Source organism: Alexandromys fortis, unplaced genomic scaffold (genome assembly GCF_014885135.2).
Source record: "Alexandromys fortis isolate MF-2015 unplaced genomic scaffold, M_Fortis_MF-2015_v1.1 scaffold_78, whole genome shotgun sequence".
In the NCBI taxonomy this organism is placed as follows: domain Eukaryota; kingdom Metazoa; phylum Chordata; class Mammalia; order Rodentia; family Cricetidae; genus Alexandromys; species Alexandromys fortis.
The window spans coordinates 6,067,301-6,083,332 of NW_026067977.1; the positions used below are offsets into that span (position 1 = coordinate 6,067,301).

Consider the following 16,032-nt stretch of genomic DNA (forward strand, 5'->3'; position numbering starts at 1 on the left):
TCTCTCTCTCTCTCTCTCTCTCTCTCTCTCTCTCTCTCTCTCTCTCTCTCTTTTCCCCGAGACAGGGTTTCTCTGTGGCTTTGGAGCCTGTCCTGGAGCTAGTTTTGTAGACCAGGCTGGTCTCGAACTCACAGAGATCCGCCTGCCTCTGCCTCCCGAGTGCTGGGATTAAAGGCGTGCGCCACCATTGCCCGGCTTGTTCTGTTCTATTCTCTTGTACCGACACTTGAAATGGAATTCCATGCTTTCCTGTTGGGAACAGGTGGGAGCTGTAGCAATCAGCTGCCACTGCAACAGAAGAACTTTGGTCTGAACTATGAATGAGCCAGTGGTTTGGGAATGTCCACAAAGTGGGCCTAGACGTGAGTAGGGAGAAGGGAAAGCAGCCAGTAGGGGAGGGGCAAGCCACCAGCCCTGAGCCCTACCCCCACCCCTACATTCCCACAGCCGGCCCTCACCCACAGACTAGATCACCACCAGTGACAGGAACTCAGGCAAACACAAGGAGGGTTGCCATTTGCCTCTTGGGGAACTCAGCGGGGGTGATGAGCCCCATCTGTCCAGGGCGGAGGGCTAGAGGGCTGTTCCTCCAAGAACAAATCCCGTGGAATCAGCATCCCCAGCACTGTCCGTCAGGGCAGCAGCTTCCAGGAACAAACAAAATAAACAGCCCAGGCTGGGCCAGGCCGGAAAGGCCTGCCTGACGCACAGCTCTGCGTCCGCCCACCGCCCTGGTGCTTTGTTTGTAGTACTGAAACCATCGGAGCTGGAGCTCGTCCCTGTCTCACCACCGGTCAGCTTCCCCAGCTCAGTCCCAGATTACTGATCTAGGCAATGGGTGTTTGTTTTTTTATCTGGGGCTTGGAGGAAGGAGGGTGGATAGGAACGAGAGACCAATGATCCAGCCCTCATAGACAGTCTGGAGTGGGGCAAGCCAAACTCTGGCAAAAGGGCCTTCCTGTGGTCTGACTTTAATCCATTCTGCTGTAGCCCACATTGATCCTTTGTATTGCATCCTCAGTGGGCATGGGACATCTGTTCAGTATCTAAGATGGGAAGGTAATTAGACTTTCCTATTACCCTGCTTACTTCCCAAGTAACTACTTCAAGACCCTTCATGGGGTTTGCCTCTTGTAATCAAGTGTGGGAACCGCCAATAATACTGAGCCTGAAGCTGAACGCATCTCCCTCAGCTCGCACGATGCCTACCATGTGCACGCTTGCACATGCCTTCCCTCAGCTCAACACATGCTTGCACAGTGCCTGCCATGTGTACACTTGCACAATGCCTGCCATGGGCCAGTCACTGAGCTTAGCTGTTAGGGGCACAAAGACTTCATGCCATCCCTCAGCTCATCATCTAGGAGAGGATGCCTCAGTCCTGACTTCCTGTTTTCCATTTCAGAAATTAATTCTTCACTTCCTTCCCCACCTCTGCATCAGAGCGCTCTCTTCACCTGCTTTTGACCAATTCTTTCCCTTGACAAAGTCACTCAGACCCGACACCAGCCTCTTGCTTCTTGGGAGTCTTAGACTCTGCCTCCAGGTCAACTGAATCATAATTGGCATGTCAGCATCCCCAGTGCCAAGAAATGTCTCTAGCACATAGTAGGTGCTTAGTAGCTAGTGGATAAACACCAGCTTGTTCTGATTATCCCCAGCTTCCTTCTCCCCCTAGCCAGTCACCAGCTCTTGAAATGAGTTAGCTTGGTTTCTTGTCAACACTGTCTACCCTTTTGCAGACGTTCTGTTTCTGTCCTTTTAATGGAGCCAGGGATCTCTGCCCCCTCCTTTTGTGTTTATCCACTGGCTAAGACTTAGAATTTAGCTGGGAGTGGCGATTCACAGCTTTAATCTCAGCACTCAGAGGGCAGAGGCTGGCAGATCTCTGTGAGTTTGAAGCTCTGTGTAGAGTTCTCCAGAGCGTCAGGGATACATAGTGAGTCGCTGTCTCAAAAACAACAGCAAACCACCAAGAGGATGCCACAGGATGTGGCGTAGGGAAATCTCTACATTCTGGGTTCAGGGATATTGACGGAAATCCCACTGTCAAGGGACACTTGGGGGGAAACCAGGATGAGGGAAGCCATCTGACTTCAAACTCAAGGGGCTTTTGTAGTTGGTTGTTTTGTTTCTTTGAGACAGAGTCTCACTGTACATCCAAGGACGGCCTCAAAGTTTCAATCCCCTAGCCTCAGCCTCCCGAGTGGTGGTATTACAAAAGTATATCATCATACCCAGGCAAAATCCATTTTTTATTCTAGGAGCAAAAGAGGCACACATGTTTGTTTAGAAATAAAACCATAAAGCTCCAAAAATTGATATAAAATTAAGCAGTTTTTCCTTATTTTTGAGATAGGGTCTCACTTTGTGGCCCTGGCTGACCTAAAATTTACTACATAGATGAAGCAGGCCTGGAATACACCAAGACCCACCTGCCTCTGCCTCTCAAGTGCTGGGATTAAAGGTGTGCATCACCATACCCAGAAAGTTGTTTTTGTTTTCTCTTTCGCCCCATCTCTCACTTTTTTTTTGTTTTTTGTTTTGTTTTTTGTTTTTTCGAGACAGGGTTTCTCTGAAGCTTTGGTTCCTGTCCTGGAACTAGGTCTTGTTGACCAGGCTGGCCCCGAACTCACAGAGATCCGCCTGCCTCTGCCTCCTGAGTGCTGGGATTAAAGGCGTGAGCCACCACCGCCCGGCCTCGCCCTTATCTCTCAATCTCGTCATTGGTGAAACAGGGATTATAACAGTAGCTACCTCAGTCTTATCCTGGAGAATAAAGATGATGCCTACCAAGGCAGTTGGCTATGGAGCCTGCAGTTTAGTAAAGATTCAGTGCAGGGTGTGTGTTTAGTAATGGTAGTACTAATACAACCCTGCTCTATGCACTCTTTCTGAGCCCAAGAATACATCTAGCTCTTGGGACTCTCCACATGTCTTGCCATAGACTGAGAAGAAACTATCTGTATCTTCTTCGAGTTAAGGAAAGAGACAGAGGAGTCACTGGAAAGGAAAGGGGAAAATCCTAGGCTGTGAGGATCAGACTGTAAATCACAGGGATGGATGGCCCTCTGCTCTGCTGTGAAACACGGACACTCTGAGTCAATAGATGTCCGTCTCCTCCAGGGACTGTACTTAGTACTAGCCTTGCTGAGCTTGAGATAATCATCCTGCCAGACCTGCCTCTCCAATTCAGGCATCCTTCTCCTACAAGTGGTGGCCACTGAGACAGACGCTTTTGGCTATAGCTGTGATGAGACAAGGGCGAGGAGGTAGGAATGAGCTCTGTCCCTGCATTCGCCATCCTGCCCTGATGCTGTCTACAGGAATGTCACCTGCCTCCCTCTCTAGCTCTTCCATGTAGTAGCAGGTCCAGCATCTTTAACGGGAGCCACTCTAGGAGGGAAGGAGAAAGAAAATGGGACAGGGAAAATCGTACTCAAGTGGGGGAGGATGGGAAATAGAAGAGCTGCAGGTGCGTCTGTAGGAACCACACCAGGATGCAGAGATGTTCAGAGAGCTACCTCCTCATCTAAGCATCCACAGGTCACCAGATTGTCTCAAGTGTTTCAAAGAGCCAGTTAACATGAGAGCCAGATAGAGGTGGGCACTGGGTACTCGGTGCTTCCGTGCTTTCTCCACAGAGACCCTGAAGATGTAAGCCCTCAGCCAAACTGCACCATAAAGGTAAAGGCTGGGGAGGAGTGGGGGTGATCTCGCTCTGGTCACTGAAAGGCTCCCCGCCCCATCTTCTTTCTTTCTCTTTCCCCTTCTAAAGGAATGTTTCAAGCCAGATGTAAGATATAGGCCTCTCTGTTTCCCCATCCGAACCCCCCTCCTTGCCTTCCCCAACACTGCAGAGATAAAAAAGATCCAAAAGAAAGATTTTTCTTTAACAGGAAAACAGGGGTGGGGGTGGGGGTGGAGAGAGCAGCATCTTGAAATGATAGGAATCTGCAGCCAGAGCCGGCTTGCCCCTCAGCCAGCTACCCCTCACCCTTCCAGCCCGGATTCCTAGTCAAGACAAGAAAAGCCACAGGGTGCATGAGGAGAGACCTCACTTTGCGGGAGGTGGGGGTGGCGGTGAGATGGGGGTGCTTCCTTCGGGGGAGGAGCAGAGCAAGGGGGAAAGGGAGCACTGCCTGTTAGAGAGGGGCTCGCGTCCAGCCCCAAAAGCCAGTTTGATCGGAGGGGTGAGGAGGCAAGAGATGAGGGGGCTGAATCCTTCTGCAGTCCAATTCTGGACTGAAATACCCCCTTTCTAGGAAGAGGATGCGTGTCATTGCGGGGCTGGAGGAATTCAGCCAGTCTTGGAGCTGGGTAGGGAATTCAACCAAGAACACAGCAGGCACCCTGTGGATCCTGGACACCTTTTGCCCCATCTGCCTTTTGGAGGTGTCTGAAGACCAAGGCCTACAAGAGATCTAAAGAGAGGCTCTCAAAACTCGAGACTTTAGAAGCCTCTGGGGCTTGGAGGGGAGAGGTGGAAGGTTAGGTCATCTGGGGCAGGAAAGCAAAAAGGGACATCAGTGTTCAAAATTACACCCTCAAAGCCGAGGCTGATGACAAATGCCTGGGTTATGCAACCCCAAGTGTTTAATGTTTCAATTGTGGGAATTAAGGGAAAAGGGAATAGTTTGTGCCTCGATTTCACTTTTAAGCCTTGCTGTGGATACTACTGCCTCATTGTGTGGCCTAGACTAGCAGAGGAATGTAGGTCCCAGCCAGCTGCCCCCAACTTCCACATCCCCTGGGGAAATCTTAGGTGGTCGAAGGCTTTTTGAAGGCAGCGACTGTGGACGGCGTGGAGCAGCTACTGCAGGATGTGGAGAGGAGACTGGTTCCTCGAACCAACCCTGAGAGAGAATCAGATAGTAGCTTCCATGCTAGGGGCTTGAGGAGAAACACAGGGGGCACAATATAGCAGTCTAGGGGACTTCAGCTACCCCGCTCCAGATGCTCAGCGCTCTTCTCTCCATCCCCTTACCAGCCTCTGGAGACCTCTGGGACTGTCCCTCCCGATAGTCTCCGGTTCCACCCAGGCAGCTACCTGGTGCTTGAGCAGCCGGTGCCTGCAGCAGGACTCTCGTTCCCTGAGCCTAACCGCCCCGAGAGCCACACTCACCACCAGGATGTGTCTACACGGGCCGGCAGAGTCAGCAGCAGCAGCAGTAGCAGGCAGGCAAGACCCAGGCGGGTGGAAGCCGGAGACACGTCGGGGGCCGCGGGTCTGGATGCGGGGACCAGGACGCGGGCACGCCGAGGGGCGAGCTGCGCGGCTTCCTCCGCACCCCGCGGCCTCAGCATAGCTCCGTGCAGACTCCCGCCGTGCAGCCCGCAGGGCCGTGGACGGGTACCGTCTGGGCTTCCTCAGGCGTCTCCTAGCTCGCCCCTCAGGGTGGCCATGGGGACTATGGACAACCGGGGACCGCGGAGTCCGGGAACGGGGCACAGAGTTCCCAAGAGCTCCCGAGCTGCAGGGTGGGAGACCGACGAGAGCTGAGCCGGGTGTGGGCGGCTCGGGTGCGGTGGCAGTGGCTCCGGAGCGCGGAGTGCGGCGGGGGCCAGAGCGCGCGGACAGCCCCTGCGGCCGCAGCTCTCATTGGACGGGGCGGGGCGGGGCCGGGGACACGCGCGGCCTTCAGCTCGGCTCCGCCCGCGCCAGCCCGGGTGCTCCGCGGCGCCCTAGGTGTGGCGGCTGCCTACTCCCCCTCGGCTTTACCGAGCGCCACCGTGCCGCGCCCTCACCTGCTCCGGCCACCCGCGACGGGGCTCTTCTCCGCTTGCAGCCCCCTGTCCCTACCGACGCCACGCCACGCCTCCGGGTCCTAGCGCCCTTCACTCAGCAGCGCGGACCGCTGGGTTTGATGGCCAGGCTCACCCAGTGCGTGGGGTGGGGGGAGGGTCGCGGACACTCCTCGCCCCCTAAACTATGGTGAAACCTCAGCTAAGCGCAGAAGATGCGCTTTCCTCAGGTTTTCCTATCCTTGCGCTTCTGGGAAACGGATAGACAACCGGCCAGCCAGAGTTGCCAGACAGCGGGACTCCCTTGGCCACTCTGCCTTCTGCCTTCTGCCTTCGGGCGCCGTGGGCAGTCGGCTTCGGGCGGGGGACTCGCTCATCAAGGGCTCATCGCCCCCCGCTTCTCCTACCCACTACACCGACACTATTCTTTCGTCCCGTACATAGTTGAGACCCAGCTCCTATCAATCCTAGGTGCTTTCTCCAGTTCAGGGTCGTGAAGCTGCCCAAGAGACACACCTGCCGGCGGGATGCTGCGGTCACCCTGACGGCCGACTGGGGCTCGGCCGAGCTCGGTCTCCCCCGGTATCTCCGTCCCCCACCCCCTCGGGCGGAGCTGCGACTAGGAAAGAATCAGAAACAGCTGGGCGGCTTTCCCGCACCAGAGGCCAGGGTGGGGGTCCTGCGGAGAGAGTGGAAGCCCTGATGCCTTCTCTTCCCCTCCCTTTCCACCCTTTCTCTTCTCTGCTGCTCGCTGGTTCTCCCTCAATCCCGCAGAGCCCGGGGGTGGGGGTGGGAAGTTGGGAAGAGGTGGAGAGGTGTTGTGGGCTGAAAATGACTCCTTGCTCCCTTTCTATTACCCCGCCCCAACCTCACAACGGGCTCGTGCTTCCCTGGGTGGGAAGAAGCCCTGGGGGGGGGGGGGCACAATGATCCTTACTGAAGCATAAAAAATTCTTTAAAACCCTGAGCCTTTCAACTGAAGACTTCCTCTAGGGTCTGACCTTCAGCCTCAGTTTCTCCTGCCTAGCCTCCCATTCCCAGGTGTCTTTCGTGCCTCTCCTCATGATTTTATCTAAACTATAAAGTCCTGATGTAAACATCATGCTGGTGACTGCCCACCCACCTTAACCCCAAGCTCACTGTCAGGCAGTCCTTGTTTGGTCGGGGGTGTTAGATGCTGGAGTGTGAAGGACAGGGCACAGCTGGCTGCAGACATCTCAGAGACAGAGAAAAGAGAAAAGTTCAGGGGGGCGTCTGCCCTCTCTCCCACAGCTCCGTCCTTCGCCCGAAGTTTGTGTGGTAAGAGGCCAAGTATAGGCATCAATTCCACAATTATCTCCTTTTACCTGCTAGGGTTGTGCTGGGCTCGGAGAACACACACACACATGCACACACACATGCACACACACGAATACACACTGCCTTCATGGAGCTTACATTTTATTGAGCAAGATAGATAATAAGCGTTAGAAATGAAACACATGGAATGTGGAAGAGGGCAGGGTAAAAGGGCCTCATCCCTGTGATAGCGATGAGAGGAAGGGAGGAGGCAGGAACTAAGCAGGGCAGATTGGGAGGTAGAGCCTCGCAAGGAGAGAGTCAATAGACACCCCAGACAGGAGTGGGCTGGTGTAGAGGGGCCATCAAAGGCGTCAGCCAAATGGAGTGGCGTGCCCTAGAGAGGAAGACTAAAGTTCAGGTAAGTAAACGGAGGGTGAGCTAAGGTGGGGGAAAATGGTTCCCACCACCAGTGGGCTGTGTGGGTGTAAGTGGGGCTGGGCTGCCTCTGGATGGGAAAGGAGAAAGGGCGAATTCAGAGAGCACGTGGAGCCAGCAGCTGGCCAGTGTCCTTTCCCTCCCCTTCTGTTATCCCTGTTAGTCTATGTAAGATGTCTTTAGTAAGGAAAGGACTCTAAGGCCCGTTTCCCTGCAGGAAGCAGGTGAGGAGACTGTGACTCCAGGCTCTTTCCTGGCTGAAGCCCTTTCCTTGGACTCTTCCCTCCTTCCAGCCCAGCTCCACCCCTGTGCAGGGCCTAAGTCTTCCAGCTTGGATGCCTCTCCCAGACTCCCCTGTGTGTTTAGACCTGGGTGTGACTCTGGCCCTGTGTTTATTTGTACATATGAGCCTGGGGATGGGAGCTGGAGATGATCGCATCGAACTTTGAGTGGACTCACCCACATGGGCCCCAGAGTCGCTTCTGAGGCCCCTTCTTTGGCTCCAGCTATCCTCATAGCTGAGTGGGACCAAGTCTTGGCACACACAAATGCTCAGCTCTTAAAGTATATTTCTGATATGAGCCCCCACCCCCAAAAACATCAGCAGCTCCAAGAAGAAGGGAGGGGACCAAAGAGACAAGACTCCTCACGGCTCACAGGCCAACCTCTGCTCTAGAGTAGGAAACCCAGGATGGAACTTTGTTCCCTCCGTCCAGTCCTCCTTCTCCCCCTCTACCAGACCCAGTCCCCAGATCCCCGGGCTGCAGGAGCCAGCGAGAGCACTCAACCACTTAACTAGAGAACAAATACGGAGCCAGAGAAGAGGTTTTCTGGGATCTGCCACTTTGGAGCTTCAAATCTCAAAATAAACTTCCAGTCTCGAGGTCCTAGACACTATTGGAGAGCTCAGCTCCTCACGCAAGGGCCTGTTACGGGGTTCCAGAAAGAGAGGGTCAAGAGTGGAGGCTCAGCCTTGCTCCTCTAGCTTATCCCCATCCCCCACCCCTGGGAGAAGTCTCTGCTTTGAGAGTCAGACACCGGTCTGCGGGACCCTGCATAAGGTCAGGTTAAATTTAGTAAGCACTTACTCTGTGCCTACTGCTGGTGAGGGCATCCTAAAGGAAGCAGAGGAGAAGGCCTTAGGTGGTATCGAAGCCTGGTTTGGGTTCAAGGCGGTGTGCTGCAGATATAATGAACAGTAGGAATAACAGAGACCCAAGGGACTCCAGGCTGCCCCCCTCCTACCCATCCCTTAGCGACACACATGTGCACACACAGTGTCAAATTCCTTGGGACCTACTGCAGACAGTTTCCAAGTCATCTCTCTACCTGGCAGTGCCACCATACTCCCCTGTCCTCCTGAAAAAGAGTAGCTAAGGAGGAGATTCCGCTCTCCGCTTTGATAGCTCACTTGAGGCTCTGATCTCTACTGAGGCCACTGAGGGCCAAGGTTTCTCCTTTACTTTGTGTGGTGCTGACCTGACTTTAAATTGCCACTGGCCTTTGGATGGGAGTGGAGATGAGCTAAGGGGAGTTGGGTTGTGGGTGAACAGCTCTGATTCCACCCTGGCTTATCTTCCAGAAAACCCCCATTCCCTGGGGCCCTGGTTGGTGATGACCTTCTCTTTCCTGGTGGGTGGGTGGGTGGGGGGGCGGTGTGGATGGTCATGAGCAGAGAGAGAGAGAGAAAGGCCAAGAAGGGGTTGCCGCGGGGGTGAGGGGGGTGTTGGATGAAAGTCAAGGAATTCCTGAGCTTGCTACTTACACAAGGGGCCCCCAGATGCCTTTCCTGAGCCATCTTTGCAGGCAAAGGCAGGTCCCATTTGAAGTGAAGAGGGTTTACAGCAGCCCCAGTGCCCCACCTCCTGCCCTGCTACACCACCGCAGGTATCTGGGAAGAAAAGAGGAACCTGAGAGGAACCCAAGGACTTTAAAGGGGGATGCTGTTGGGATCTAGGCTTGTTACACAGCCCCTCCGGTCTCTGTTGGGTATTTATGAGTTTCCAGGTAAGACATGAAATGTGTCTTAAAGAGGCTAGGCCAATCAGGCTTCGGTGGGGCTGCGGGAGGAACACCCAGCCCCGAATCAGGGAACTTGGTGGTACAGCATTCATTTTCTCCCGGTTAGTAAGTGGCTGAGCAGAGCAAACATGTCCCCAGAAGACCGAGAAGTAAGCAACTAAGGGAGAAGGGACATCAGGAAAGGAGGACAAGGGAAATGGGACCTTGGGGGTAGGCAGGGTGGTCTGGAGTCTTTTCCCACTTGAGCTGCAGTAGGCAGGCTGAGGGCCATCCTGGGCAGATGGCCCAGGTTCTGTGAGAGAACAGTGGTGTGCTTCTGGGATCCTGGGTGGTCACTGACCAGCCTCTCCTCCAAGGAAGGTTTCCATTTGCCTTCAACACATTCCCAATGTGCCTGTGTCACGTAAGCTAAGCACTGAGCTCTCTCTTGCTCTCTGCCTGGTCTGGGTCCTGGAGTGATCTGGATGTTAGACTTGCTCCCAGTGAGCCCAAATCCGCAGAGCTCCAGACACTCCTCTCACATGGCTTTCCTCGGTTCCCATGCTGCACCCCCATCTCTCCTCTGGGGTGCTGCTCTCTTGGGTTGCATTTGTCTAGTCCTATCCTCCTCGCTAGGTTTAGTTCCCTGTCTTCCTTTGCCTTTGCCTGTCTTTTCTTTTTCTCTTCTCTCCTCCTCCTCTTCTTCCTTGATTTTTTTTTTTTGAGACAGGGTTTCTCTGTGTGACAGTCCTTCCTGGCTTTGTAGAGCAGGCTGGCCTTGAACTCACAGAGATTCTCCTGCCTCTCCCTCCCAAGTGCTGGGATTAAAGGTGTGGCTACCATGCTTGATGTGTTTGTGTTTTCTTTCTGTTCATATATTTCTCTGTCTCCCTTTCTTAACCCTGTCACTTGGCTACCTCTGGGTTGGCCTCTGTCTGCCTGTCATCTACCCCCTCCCCTGACCCTGTGGTGTGTGTGTGTGTGTGTGTGTGCACATACACGCATGCATGAATGCTCACAGGCGTGGGTGTTCGAGCACACACACTACTGTAGGCCTTGCCCTTCTTTCTCTGCCCGCCCCTTCCTCATCTATTTCTCCATGTTGGTTTTTTAAAAACCAACCAACTAACCAAACAAACAAACAAGCATTGCTCTGGAGCTTTCTAACTCTCTGGGTACCTTGCCTACCTGCCTCTAGACAGTCTCTGATACGTGATTATGATTTTATTTCTTTTTCGTCTCTCCTCTGTTCCTCTTCAGCTCCCGCAATATACGAGCCAGAAAAGACCAAAGGCCACTTTCTCCTTTCAACACAGTAGTTGTGCGTTGTTTACGAGACTACAAGTCATGTTCCCATTTGGGACCCGTTTCTCCACTGGTGGGACAAGGGCATGGAGAGTTAGTCTGTCCTGTGGAGCTTCCTCTGTCTTCAGCTCTTCCTTTAGCGTAGCATGCCCCATTCTGTTATGCTCCAAGGCCTCTGCCGCTCTGCTTCCTAAATCTGACCCTGAAGTCTGGACCCTAGTGTTTTAGGGACGCCAGTGTGTCAGCCAGCAAGGCCCTCAAAGCAAGATTCCTCACTTCTCCACTCCCTTAAACACCAGGGTAGACTCGGTCCCTTTCTGGGGCCATGTCTGGGATACAAACCAGATTAGGTCATCTCTCTGATCCTCTCTGTGCTGGGGCCTCTGCCAGGCAGGGACACCCACAGTGCAGTGTGTGTGTGTGTGTGTGTGTGTGTGTGTGTGTGTATTCTTGGAGAGGCAGGTCACACAAGGTTCTCTCCTCTGGTACCCTCTCCTGCCTGCCTGTAAAGTCCAAATCAGCAACCGTCCCTGAATGAAAAACGTCTGAGGCTTGAGCCAAGCTAGCCTTCCACCGTCATTCCAATCTCCTTCGCAGCCCCTCCAGGACCGGATTATGCGTTTCAGCCATCCATCCCCCTGTTCCTGAATGGCTCAGAATCGACCCCTCTTTAACGCATATCCCACACCCTAACTATGTGCACTCTGCAGTCATCTCAGAAGGACTTGTCAATTCCTTCTTGAAGAGTTCCGCACTTCCAGAGGGACGTAGGGACTGTGGGGGAGGGATGGGGGGAAATCGGCTGGCCTTCGGCTTTGCCCTCCAAACTGGAAGCCTCCAGCCAGTCCCTGAACTTTCCTTGGAGAGATCTCTCTGGACCGATAAGATCAAAGCATTCCCTCTGCCAAATCATTACCTTATTTTCGAGGCAATTACAAAACTTATTGTATCAATTAGCCAGGTCTCCAGCTGCAGCTTTTTATCGCTGGCTTTTGGTGCGCTGGCAAAGGGTCTGCCCAACCCATAAGGGTGGGGTCCGGCCCGGGAGCGTCCCGCTGCTGTCTGCCGGGATGGACAGCGGAGGGCCGGAGGGAGCAAAGGGGAGTCGAGCCCTCCTACCACTCTGGCCACGATCGCTCCGTTCCGGGCGCCACACCGCGCGGACGTGGTCCAGAGAGACGCTACAGACCCTGGGGTGAGGCAGGTCGCCGGGCCCGGGGCTAGAAGGGGACAGGGCTGAGGGAGCACAGACGCCCAGCCACCCGCGACGCGAGCAGGCCGGCTGGACTGCACCTCGTGGGCAGGGCGCCCCGCCGTGGCGTTTTCTGGAAGAACAGGCGGGCCGAACTTCGTTTTCGGGGATCCCTGGGATTCAGATTGGGGTGGATATGGAGAAGGGAGGTGTTCCCAAAAGTGTAAGAGGGTGGTGCTGAAAGTTTCCGCCAGGACCACAGCCCCTTCTTGTTGAACCAAATGCACCTGGAGCCAGGTTGGGTGAGAGATCTCTGGAGGTTCTCAGAATTTTGGTCTTAGAAACACAAATATTACGAGATTCTCCCAAAGATCTTTTGCTTACGTGGTTTGTATTCACCCATGTTAGATTAGCACAAACACAGGGACCAACTGATAAAGCTCCTGATGGATGAGGCTAGACCACGAACAACAAAATAAAAACAGTTCTGGATAGTAATCCAAAGAATAAAACAAATACCCATGGGTCTGAACTAATATAAAGAACCAACTGAACAAATGAATAAACAAACTAATGGGGAAAGGACAGATCCCATGAAGAATCTTCCAGATAATTTATGTAGACACTGTACTCTCAACGACAGGGCCTATAATAATGTTAATCCTCAAACCTGGACGTGCATTCTGACATCTTTCCAAAGGATACAACACAGCTGTGAAGTGTGGAAGGGAAAAGGAGATTTACCACGAAGGAAACGTAACAAATACATCAGCGGGGGGTATCGGGCTCAGCTTTACTAGTGCCTGTGATAGTTTTTGTGACCAAAATAACTCGTGTCCCTACAGAGCAACAGTACCACATTTGCTGCTGGAAGAGGGTAAAATGGCCCAAGCGACTTGGGAAGGCAGTTTAGAAACTTCATAGACTCCTACTATGCAATCAAGCAAGTGCACTCATTGGGACGTCCCCACAAAAACCCGCACACAGATGTTGACAGCTGCGCTCTCCATACCGGCCAAGATTGGGACGCACCTAACACGCACCTGGAGGATGGCTACATGGGCGACGCATGCGGAGAATGGAATATATATTTAGTGATGAAAAGGGAACGCGCTGTGAACAGACACGGAGGGGCCTCCGATGTATATTACTAGCAGAAAGAAATGGATCAGAAGGGCTGTGCTTCCAACTGCGTATTTCTGGCAAAAAGGCGAAACTATGGGAAGGATAGCGTCAGGAGTTCCTCCTCTGTGGCCTCTTCCATAATCCTAGTGTCATGAGAAATCATGAGAAAAATATCAGACAAATTCCATTCAAGGATTTTTTTTTTTTTTTTTTTAAATTCCATTCAAGGATTTTTTTTTTTTTTTTTTTGAGACAGGTTCTTTCTTGCTGTGTGGGTTAGGCTGGCCTTGAATTCTCAAGCCTTCGGCCTCGGCCTCCCACGTGCTGGGGTTGTGTGTGTGTAACATTACAGCCTGCTGGAAGGACATTCTTTCTTGTTTCCTTCTGGAATATGCTGGGGGATACTGTTTCCAGAATGGAGCCTGGGAAAGAATGAAGACGTTAGTAGGAAATAGAGGAAACCTGTTTATGAAACATTGTTTTTGATTTATTTGTAATTAGTAAACTGGCAAGCTTGCTCAGCAGGTAAAGGTGTTTGCCACCAACCCATATGATAGAAGGAGAGAACTGACTCTCAAAAGTTGTTCTTAGACTGCCATTTGCACAGGTGCAACACACACACACACACACAAACGATGGATAGATAGATGATGATTAGATAGATAGATAGATAGATAGATAGATAGACAGATAGAGATAAAAACAAAAGTAGCAATAATAAACCTGGCCTGAAGCTCGGTGTGTGGTGCATGCCTTCAATTCCAGCACTCAGGAGGCAGAGACAAGTGGAGCACTTTGGGTTCAAAGCCAGTCTGGTCTACATAGTGAGTTCCAGGAAAGCCAGGGCGTTGCAGAAAGACCCTATCTCAAAATATAGACAAAAAAAATAAAGGTAAACCTGGTTTGATGCTATTTTCCTATAATCCTAGCATTTGAGAGGTAGAGGTGGGAGGGTGAGGTATTCAAGGTCATGTATCTTGAGCTATATAGTGATTTTTTTAGTCCAGCCTGGGATATATGGCTCCCTGTATAAACAAAACAAACAAAAAAATTAGCAATGATGAACTCATTAATATTAATGTCCTATTGTTATAAAATAGATATAATTTCCAAAACAAGAGTAAGTTATCATTATTCATTTTTGTAGTTGCCATAATTTCCCAGTTGTGCAAACATCATAATTTACTATTCGCCTATTGAAGGATGTCTCCGCTGACCATTGATATTGCCTACTATGTCTTTGGGGGAATAATTTAATGGAGCTCTGGAAATGAATCTGCTAAGTCCAAGGGCATGCATATCCTAAATTTTGGTACCTATTACAGAAAGATTCTTTGAAATGATTGTACCACTTTGCACTTTTAATGAGCCTATATGTCCATCACTTGTTGAACGGATAGTGAAAATTACCTATTCAGCTGTACAAAGCAATTTCAGGGTCATGGCAGAACTGAGCACATATATAAATATTAGAAGCTAGGATCAAAAACAGAGGAAGAAGAAAAAGAGGAGGAGGAGGAGCTGCAGCAGCAGCTGGGATCAGCATGATCACACGAGAGGATGTGGGAATCCTGTCTTTCTGAGCCGGGGGATCTCACTTGATGGGCATCTCCTGTTCCACCCATTTTTTGGTGCTTTCCGTTTTCTTTACCATAGATATTGATGGAGATGCCAAGGCAAGCATGAAAAATAGATAGAGATGGTGACTTTAAAATAAAGATCTACTTTCAACTCCTTACCCCTCCAGGAAAATCAAACAGAATGTTTTCCTTGCATTTTTGGGGGGGGGAGGAAGAAGAAAGAGAAAAGAAAGTTCATTTATTCTGTGTCTCTAGAGAGCACAACAGAGTGTCAAGGATCCTTCTGTCCGCACCCAGAGTCTTTGCATTGGTTGGTGGTCCTGTCCCCTGTGGTCAGGCTCTACATCACTTTTACAGCATAAATACTTGTACTGCCTTAATGATAAGGAGGCACTTAGTGGACTCCTTAAAGTTCCATTTGCTAATGATTAATGTGCTGTTTGGGCTGGCCACTCATCCATGCGTGTAGCTGACAACTGAGCACAGTCAGGCATTTGTATTAAAATTTTTTAAAAAACGGGAAAACAAAGGCAAAGACTTCAGATGGGATCTACTTGGTATAAACTGTCAATAGCCGCTCTCCTGAAAACACGCAGGTTGATAAAGTGTTTCTCTCCAGACGGTGTGCAGAAGGAGTGACAGACGGACAAGTGTGTTTGTCGTTGTAGCGCTGCGTGCATTGGAGGAGGCGACATGAATGCCAGGCTGCCACCAGTCACACGAGGTTGTAATAAGAAATTTCCATCAGGGAGCGTCTTAGACTCTGTTTTTAGCACCTTTCTAAGTAAGCAGAATGGGCTGACTGTGGACTTCAGCAGAACCATCATCCCTGTTGCACAAGAAATTACATCCATTCCAAGTTGTAAATGCTAATCTTTTCCCCCCAATAAAAAGACCATTAACTTAAAAAAAAAAAAAGCATCATGGTTTAAACCATCAAGGGCTGCCACTGCAGAGCACAGTCATGCTGCAGCCTCTGCCCAGGCCAACACTGTAGCTGCAGGCACTTCTGAGTCTAATAAACCAACCGCAGGGGCCACTGGCCTGTGCGAGAGGAAGAGGAAACACCTGTGATCCAAGAAGTCTCAACATCCACTGGAAGGCAGAACAGATAAATCTTTTTTTTTTTCAAGACCCCATTTGATCTATTCCCACCTTGGGGCTGGGACCAAGCCCAGTGTCTTCAACATGCCAGACAAGCACTCTACCACTGAGCTGCACCCTCAACCCTATACTTCTAGTTTTAATTTTTTTAAATGCTTTTTTAAATTTATTTATTTATTAAAGATTTCTGCCTCCTCCCCACCACCGCCTCCCATTTCCCTCCCCCCCCCCCCCACCACCGCCTCCCATTTCCCTCCCCCTCCC

General features: G+C 51.5%; 1 protein-coding gene, 1 long non-coding RNA gene and 1 pseudogene across 2 annotated transcripts in view; 1 reads left to right on the forward strand and 2 right to left on the reverse strand.

Moving 5' to 3' along the window:
* Nucleotides 1-6,664, reverse strand: part of Wnt2b (Wnt family member 2B) — a 24,478-nt gene extending 17,814 nt beyond the window's left edge. The window contains exons 1-3 of the mRNA XM_050157532.1: nt 5,126-6,664; nt 4,353-4,413; nt 186-288 (exon numbers count right to left, since the gene is read on the reverse strand). Coding sequence (XP_050013489.1) covers nt 186-288; nt 4,353-4,413; nt 5,126-5,307 — 346 coding nt within the window. The 5' untranslated portion in view covers nt 5,308-6,664. The remainder of the gene's footprint in view (nt 1-185; nt 289-4,352; nt 4,414-5,125) is intronic.
* Nucleotides 6,665-6,954: 290 nt separating this feature from the next.
* LOC126510873 (uncharacterized) lies at nt 6,955-12,991 on the forward strand. The gene is made up of 2 exons (XR_007594538.1): nt 6,955-7,444; nt 12,805-12,991. It is a non-coding gene; the product is annotated as an uncharacterized lncRNA (long non-coding RNA).
* A 2,212-nt stretch (nt 12,992-15,203) lies between these two features.
* The window catches only part of LOC126510817 (60S ribosomal protein L15-like), a 9,394-nt pseudogene continuing 8,565 nt past the window's right edge, over nt 15,204-16,032 (reverse strand).